This window comes from Rhyacophila brunnea, unplaced genomic scaffold (genome assembly GCF_057557595.1).
Source record: "Rhyacophila brunnea isolate RB1 unplaced genomic scaffold, BYU_Rbru_1.0 scaffold_23, whole genome shotgun sequence".
NCBI lineage: Eukaryota > Metazoa > Arthropoda > Insecta > Trichoptera > Rhyacophilidae > Rhyacophila > Rhyacophila brunnea.
This window is the reverse complement of record NW_028232893.1, coordinates 10,205,678-10,214,869: the sequence shown is the minus strand read 5'-3', so window position 1 is coordinate 10,214,869 and position 9,192 is coordinate 10,205,678. Positions and strand designations below refer to the sequence as shown.

Here is a 9,192-nt window from a genome sequence, read left to right as displayed (position 1 = left end):
GATACGTCATTGTAAGCTTGTCCTTTGTCTGACAACTGCTCTCGGTTCATGCAATGACTCTCATTCAATATTGGTGTATTTGAAGGTTGCAACACACTTGCATGTCTATAATATATGTTTCATTTTCGTAGGACACTCACACATTCAAACCCATGTTTCAAAATGTAGTGTATTGGGGTATAGCCTATCTGAATTCTATTTATTAATCTGTTCTGTGGTGATTACTTACTCGACTGGAGTTATGTACGGTTTCACACAAATGACAGATTATTTTTATACACCTCATAGCAGTAGTGTAAAGTTCTCTGCAAATGAACCTGCATTTCTGGAATGTTAGCAGTGGTAAGGAACCTGCGGCTTTGGAAGCCGTGAAGTGTGGCCTTTTGTTTTTATTTATAGATTACTTGGTAGTTTCATAGTATCTAGTTAGATTTACAAAGAATAATATACATTGTAGCCTTATTAGGTTACAGCTAACTTAATGTGACCTTCCAACCTGGACCTGCCTAACCAAACCATAATAGATAAAAAATATTATTCTATTCATAAAAGCTCCAAAATGACGTATGAATTAATGACATAATGGCCAGTGTTTAATTGAATTTTAATAACTTAGTTCAATTAAAACCAATACATTTCACTGACAAACTATTTATGTCGAATCTTAACGCCTACTTCCACTCTTCTCCACTGGCCTATCATAACATGAATACGTGTATTAATTAAGGCGCTAAGTACCAAAAACAAAAAAACTGACATTTTTATAGAAAAGTGTTCTACATACTAACGCCAATAACTTCAACTATGGTCTAAGTGCCTCAAGCAAGTCAAAAAAATACAGCAAAATATTTAAACCTGTCGACGTTGTAAGTCCGTTGGCCTGTTTTATTTATAATGGTGTAAATAGCACTACAGTGGTCAACCTCATTCAATATAAAATGGCTGACGATGGTGTGTTGACATTTGCGAGTTCTTAATACCTAAAATTATAGAAGCTGCCGTGATTGCTTCACACTGTAAAACCACATTTTTCAAAAGGTCTGCTTCATGAAATTTTACTGCAATGACTCGGTATTTTGTAACTACAGGCAATACTACTTTTTGGTACTTAGAGCCTTAATTAATACACGTATTCACATGTTTTAGTGCTTACGATACTATTTTTAAACAAATCCCCCATATTGTTATTTGTATTAACCTGTAATCCAAGATAAACAAACTCATCAACTGCATTAACAAAACAGGCAATATCGAAAATAGTTGAATTTAAGAGGTCAATGTGAGGACGTCGGGTCAACTATCCAGGACTTTTTTTCCAGGACGGATTATTACATACGAGTATTTATGGGCATCCTCCGCATCCACAGCATCTATGAACCGCACGCCATTACCACTGTTAAACTCATATGTGGTGTATGATTTTTTTAGGTTCAAAAGGAAAGAGAGGAAGAAGGTGACAAGTATGCTGACAAGGAGTCATTCGTGACGACTGCCTACAAAAATAAATTGGAAGAAATCAAATTAGAAGAGGAAAAAGAACGCAGAGAGAAATACTTAGAAGAAGTCGGTGACGTTACTAAGCAAGCAGATTTAGGTGAGAAAATTTTCAAAACTTTTGGACAAATGCAGTCATACTGTGGTACCCGAGGGGTCAATTGAATGATTCCATGAAGAGTGAAGGAGGTATGGAAAGCAGCGGAATGATGATGATAATGACTTTTAAAGTCATCTGTAGCAAACATCACACTTATACTCTGTGATATATTTATTTGACAATAAAAACGCCCTTTGGATTTACTATTATTTGTGACTTGACGTGATTGTTCATTCTAAATAGTAATATTTCATTGTACATATAAAATAACTTCTTTTCGGTCTGTAACGTTAATGCAAAGCATTTTTATTTCGATGCGGCTTTTTACATAAATCTCAGAACATAAGTGTTAAGTTTGCTGCAAATGGATTTGCATTGTGAAATTACTTGGAGCTAATTTTATCTTAGTAACTTAAAAGTTCTATATGCAAAGAAGGTTTTTCTATTAAAATCATCGAGTACAACTCTATGATTACAGATTGGTTAATATTTTCTAGGTGGATTTTACCGCCATCTCTACGAGCAACAGTTGCAGCCTGAAAAGAGTACAGCTCACCTCAAACATCCTAAGGAAGTAAAGAAAGAACCGGATCCAAGCCCCAAAGAAAAGGCCACTGCAGATCCTGCGAAAAAGTCCAAGAGAACTTACCGCAAACGGGAACAGTCTGGAGAAATTAAAACCTCAAAGAATCCTGACGAAGATGACCGATCGGGAAGCGATGATGAACAGGTTAATAGACAGAATATTAAAGACGCTAAAGAAAATAAAAAACAACGGACTCATTTGGAGTCTAATATTGACGCAGACTCCGATTTTTCAATTGATGACGAATCGAGCTCAAGTGGAGATGAAGATGGTTCGAAAACAGAAGAACCGAAGAGTAAAAAAGTAAAAAAAGATAAGTCAAAAGAATCTGATCCGATTGCAGCCGTCAAAGTTGAAGATTCGGATAAATTCAAAAAGCCAAATGAAATTAAAAGTGTCGATGCTAAAAGTACTCCGGATAAAAAGGCAGACGTTAAAAATGTGGAGAATAAAAAGACTGACGCTGTCGTGGTGAAGGAAGTTAAGCCGAAAGTGGATATCTGGAAGAAGAGAACTGTTGGAGACGTTTTCGATCAGGCTTTGCAGAGATATTATGAGAGGAAGTCAGCTAGAGGTTGCTAACGGTGGATCGACTAGACAAAAACTTTATCGTCGCTAAGCTGTTAAAACATCTTATGTGTCAATATTTAAATTATACAGGAGGTACAAAAAACAGATAAGCACAACAATGAAGGTAGATTAATTTATGTAAATAACATGAATGAACATAACACATTATTGTGAGATTCAATAGTAGATTCTATAAGACATAGTCGAGGGGCGCCGTGTGAAAGAAAATAATACAATAGGGTTGATGTAAATACTTTCGACAATAGCAAACGTACTAATAACCACATTTGTCCTGCCTAAATCATGAACACATTTAAATTGCATCTGCACATTCATGGTTAAATGGTTCCACTATAAATAGTCATCGGCTCGTCATAATGCCGAGGGGTGGAGGTAGGCTGTTAAGATCCGTTTTAAATAGTGCACACATAGTGTTGATTTGTATTTAAAATTCAATTAAACACTGCCTAACCAAACCATAATAGATAAAAAATATTCTTCTATCTATAAAATATCTAAAATTGTGTATGATTCAATGGCAAATTTTTAGATATTTTATAGATAGATGAATATTTTTTGACTATTATCTATTATGGCTTGGTTACGAACCAACCCCATTTGCAATTTGTAGTCTTAGTTCAATGAAAATAAATACGAATGACTGACAAAGTTTAGTGTGCACTATTTATGTCAGATCTTAACACCCTACCTCCACCCTTCTCCACTGGATCGTCATCATTGAGTGATTGCTGCATAAATTGGAGGTTGTGGTCGTAAGGTGCGATTCTAGAGCGTGAACAAATATGTGACAAACTTAAACATGTCTTAAAGAATAATATGTTACTTTCAATATGTACATCCTAGGGGCGGCAGGGTATATGAAAGTATGGTGGAGGCAGACTGGTAATCAATTTGCGGAAAAATTTCCACGTTAACATTATATTATATGGGTACGTTATAATGACCAAAGTAAATCCTCTGTGATGCCCTGGATTTTTTTTATCGTGTCGCTATTTCTCGTAAGTTGTCGGCTATTGATGGCCTGCTTCATTCAGTTGTATGAGAAAGCCGATTCCTTGCCCCTTTTTTTATTTGATACCTCCGTGTACGCATTAATGTTTGTCACTTAAACACAACGCACATTTAATATTGGAATCATTTGAGGACATTCTTTGTTTATCTTGCGTTTAATAACTTACCCATTATTAATTCATAAACAAATACTGCCGTCAAAGTCTTCATCTATAGCGACTGTTTTTGCATTTCTATCTTATTAATCTGTGTTTTGTAGTCAAGACCCTACTGCATAGTCCGCACAAGGGGGGACTGACAGAGCTCTAGCCTGGGGGCCCGGCGTGGTGGGTCAACCAGATAATTGAGATAAACACACAGCTAATCACATGCGGTGCTAATTTACTTCAAATGCTGATGTCGATTATGGTTTTAAAACATGTAGTTAAGCGATGCAGTTTTTGATGTGTATCGATACTCGACAATTCAATAATTCAAGTGGATGTATTAAAAAATACTAAAAATCGCTAGAAAATATACTAAATAGTCTTAATTTTACCTCGAATACCATTTGGAAAACGTTACTGTAGAGCGCCATACTGCCTTTAATCTTAGTGATAGGTAGGGGGGCCTACCAAAGATCCTGGCCTGGGGGCCCGCTTCAGGGTGTGGGGTCCATGCTTTACTTTAATAATCACTGTCCACATTTTAAATCAATTTAATAAAGAAAAACAAATTCAATTGTTGATTTTTTATTTTCTTATCTGTGTATACATGTTTCATAAGTTTATAAAAGTTATTCCTATACTAATCGATGACAATAACATTGGATTACATCCACGATATGATATGTCTATTTTCAAATACAGACAAGTCCACAATTCAATATCTATGGTGAAACTATGTTGCTGTATATCAAGTGGAAACGGTTGGTTTTAACGTAAATTGTTCTTTCAAATTGGAATAATATGCCTGATTTTATTGACCGATAAACCGTTTATTTTTAACAGAAGCACATTTACAGACAAAAATGGAATGGTGACACATTTTTTCCGATGAAACTTACATAACTCAGAAAGAGAATAAATAATATCGACACCTCCTACGTAAAAGACCGTAACTGCGGTTTTGGCTATTTTGACTTGATTGCCTTTTATTAAATAATTTTATAGATAATACAACACAATGATAATTGAAAAATAACATAAATATCAATCAACTAAAAAATTATGATTTCAGCATTAAAAATTAACGCGTGGTTTATTAAAATTTATTAAAATCGTACTACTGAAAAGTACCATTCTGCAGTTCCGGCCTTATACGTAGGAGGTGTCAATATGTATACCTAATCAACCAACACAAAAATTCAATTGCAATTATTTTTATTAATCTAATTAACAAATATAATATAAACCTGCATTGGGTTGCACAGGGTTGGGAACAGGGAACTCAGAAATAATGGGAACTGAAATACCTAACGGGTGTAGAGAAGCAGGCAACCGATCTCGAGCGTTGAAGAATACAGGATAAACTTATCTATACCAGGAATACTGACAACTGCTCTCGGTTTATGCAATGACGCTCATTTAATATTGGTGTATTGAAGGTTGCAACACACGCTATTGCACGTCTGTTGCGTGGGTCATTTTTGTAGGACACTCACACAAAATGTAGTGTATTGAAATATAGCCTATCGGAATTCTATTTATTAATTTGTTCTGTGGTTGGGAATTCCTGATTTATAGCATTAAATATATTAAGCAAAATAAAATTGGACATATCGGCATTTAATTAATCAGTTTTATGAGGACTTATCGGTTTTTTAAAAATAGACACTTAATAGTTATTAAGGTAACACAAAGCATTCATTAAAAATAATTGACAAACATTATTACAAACAACACAACAATGGTTAAATTCGTTACAAAATATTTTTATTTTATATTAATATATAATTAAGTTATCAAAAATATATTACGATAATATCTTTCAGTACAATTCTGTATTAAATACATACGTTATTAATATGTAAATGGTTTGGTTCACTGGTAAAAATGTTTCTACAAACTAAATTCTAATATCAAATTAGTATTCCATGGTAACACACTTTGTCTTCAAATATTCATTGAGGGCATCTTGACCTGTGAATAGAAAAAAAAAATATGTTAATACTAAAACCATTGATTTATACACCATATTATAGCAGTGGCAATAACTCTATACTAGGCTATTATTTAAAAGCCTACCTTCTTCATATTATAAATAATTTTTAATTGCCTCTTGATGTATTTAAATGATAACTTCATTATTTTAATCTTAACAGCCTACCTCCACCCCTCGCCACGGCTGTATGTTTTATAAATTGATTGTTCGCTTGTGTAACCAAACCGACACGAACATGACACAAATATTTAACGAGCACTAATCAAAAAAGTCTGCAAGTAATTTCATGCATTCGAATATATAGACATGTATTGTAATAAACACACACACAATGTCAAAACCAGTGTAATTTACTATCAGATGCTGTAGGTATTTTAGCCTAACGTGGTTAGTGATAATTTTTTTGTAAATATTATCATTAATTTTGGGCGCACTGAACTTGGGGTTAAATAGTCTCGCGGTTAATAAATTCTATAATCTAGAATATTCTAGCTCGAGTTCGAATTGCGGTTGTACGTTATTTTTTTTACTATAAAATATAATAATTTTTGTACAGTAAAATACTAAAGATGAACAAAATTCAAATTCAAGTCCTGTAAATATGGGCGTCCTACGACTTCTTTTCAGTTACCTACCACAGCATACTTACATGCCATATAAGATAAGCTTTTAACTAATTTTACATAGTTTTTGACATATATTAAGACCGTTATTAGATGGCCTATTCAATTGGCCCTATTGATATTACATACATGGTATACAGCCTCTGTTTGTATGGAGTGATTTGCAGTCGATGAAGTTTTATATCACTGAGGTGTCGGTGAGTCAAAACTGAAAGTGGGCTCTGTATGGGGTATCTCCATCAGCCACTTACAGATAAACACGTGGCGTAACTAAGAAGATGTTGAGATAAATATATTTTTGTCCACTTGGTGGATACGGTCCATTCCTACTGCCGTGACTGTATGTATGCCATTGTGTATATGTGATTAGCCACCAACGAGCACACCGGCACAACACATCGTTAGAAATAATTTTATAGTCCTCGGTGTGAGGACAAACTGAAGTAGTGTTCGAGTTTTCACGATATTCGATCAGTAAAAACAACAGATTAATTACCCAAGTCCTTGCCGAATCCGGACTGCTTAAATCCGCCGAAAGGTGCAGCCACGTCAGTCTTGTTGTAAGTGTTTATGAAGACGGTTCCCGCGTCGATCTTCTCTGCAAAGTTCATCGCCTTCGAGAGGTCCCGTGTGAATACACCACTGGCCAGACCAAATTCGGTATTGTTCGCTCTTTTTATGACTCCGTCGAAATCACTGGAAGAAATATTCTCACATTAAAAGTATGTATTGATATACACAGCAAAGGCTCAAAGGTTACTTAATTTTGATCTTGAAAAACATTTTTTTATTCATTCATCATAATAGACTCAATAAATTGTACATAATCTGGAGCACTTCAGAAGAGATACATATCACTACACCTTTTTATACTCCAGCATAGCAGATCACCACGTTTCACACCATGTGACACTTGCAGTGCGTAGATTGCTTTTGTAGCATTTCTGCAAGGTGGGATTGTGTCCAGAAATTTGTACGTATGCAGTTCGCCGTATCACACTTCACCGTGAAATGTTGTATTGGAAATATATGGTTGTATATTATTAAAGACAGTCCAACCTCTTTTGGGTCGTATAAGTACTGAGATAAAATTCATGTCTAAATAATACACGGTTCTTGTAAGTTTACAGGTAGCCGGCTGCAAACAAATTTTTAAAATAGCCAATACACTGGACAAATAGGTTAGGTTAGGTTTTCATTCTTGAATTCAAAAATTTTGCCAAAACGGCGCGGTTCCCGCCACAATATGTACGTAATAAAAACTACCGAAATACAAGGCAAAGACGGTAGAAAATAGGTAGGTATGTAATTAAATTAGAAATACAGAACAACACGTATTTTTTTTATCTCGGTCATCTCTTTCCGGTAAGAAACCTCACTGTGAACTGCGCTACGGTGAAATGTAATATGTACAATTTACATGTAATCAGGTAAGATAGGGTCGACCTTTCTGGTGGCATCAGGAACACATCAGCTGTTTCTTCTCTGTCGCTCCGTGATTACCTCATATTTTTTTCTGGTGTTCCAAAGTATGTATGTTCAATAATGAATGCTACATTCTTAAATCTTGTACACTATTAACGTCAACCCCAACAACAATGAAGTGGAGAAGGTGCGATATTAATCGATTATTTAACAGTTACAGTGACTAGTGAGAAAGAGAAATATCGAGAGAAGTAAAAGAAGAAACTGGATGAAATATTGCAAAAAGATCATAAAATAATCCGGAAAAGGTTTGTAATAACATAAAACATAATATTCATACCTCTCTTCAAATTTGGATATAATCATGATGGGACCAAACGATTCCTCCTTGGCAATATACATGTGGTCTTCGACTCCCGAAAAGATGGTAGGTTCGAAAAAGAAACCCTTCCTCTCAACTCGCTTGCCACCCATTTCCAAAACGGCACCTTCGCTGACTCCGATCGAGCAATACTGAAATGAGATATTGATAATTTTTTTTATATTTCATCGTCATGAATTTTTAATATGAAGTACCGGGTGTTTAATAAAGAGCTTGTACCATACCTATAAGAAACCTTATAAAAACATTGGAAATTATTTAGCAAACGCATGAAACATAGTTAAGTTGGTAAACTTTACAAATATTAACATCACTCAGTTGGCATTCCTATTTTTTAACACACACAATGGCTGCCATTTTTTATGTTCATTGTGATTACCAGGGAACACAGAATTAATGGGAACTGAAATACCTAACGAGTGTGGAGTAACAGGCAACCGATCTCGAGTGGCAAGAAGAATATGGGATAAACTTAAACACGTGTCAAGGATACGTCATTGTAAGCTTGTCCTTTGTCTGACAACTGCTCTCGGTTCATGCAATGACTCTCATTCAATATTGGTGTATTTGAAGGTTGCAACACACTTGCATGTCTATAATATATGTTTCATTTTCGTAGGACACTCACACATTCAAACCCATGTTTCAAAATGTAGTGTATTGGGGTATAGCCTATCTGAATTCTATTTATTAATCTGTTCTGTGGTGATTACTTACTCGACTGGAGTTATGTACGGTTTCACACAAATGACAGATTATTTTTATACACCTCATAGCAGTAGTGTAAAGTTCTCTGCAAATGAACCTGCATTTCTGGAATGTTAGCAGTGGTAAGGAA

At 34.9% G+C, this 9,192-nt stretch overlaps 2 protein-coding genes across 2 annotated transcripts in view; one reads left to right on the top strand and one right to left on the bottom strand.

Annotated features, from left to right (window-relative positions):
* Window positions 1–330: 330 nt before the first annotated feature.
* Window positions 331–4,494, top strand: LOC147069468 (uncharacterized). Its single transcript, XM_085950814.1, has 3 exons — window positions 331–342; window positions 1,429–1,594; window positions 2,092–4,494. The coding sequence occupies exons 1-3, from the start codon at window positions 331–333 to the stop codon at window positions 2,760–2,762; spliced, it is 849 nt and encodes a 282-aa protein (XP_085806940.1). The 3' UTR covers window positions 2,763–4,494.
* A 1,220-nt stretch (window positions 4,495–5,714) lies between these two features.
* LOC147069467 (cytosolic 10-formyltetrahydrofolate dehydrogenase) overlaps window positions 5,715–9,192 on the bottom strand; it is a 31,229-nt gene continuing 27,751 nt past the window's right edge. The window contains exons 13-15 of the mRNA XM_085950891.1: window positions 8,313–8,485; window positions 7,044–7,243; window positions 5,715–5,902 (exon numbers count right to left, since the gene is read on the bottom strand). Of these exons, the coding sequence (XP_085807017.1) occupies window positions 5,847–5,902; window positions 7,044–7,243; window positions 8,313–8,485 (429 nt within the window). The 3' untranslated portion in view covers window positions 5,715–5,846. The remainder of the gene's footprint in view (window positions 5,903–7,043; window positions 7,244–8,312; window positions 8,486–9,192) is intronic.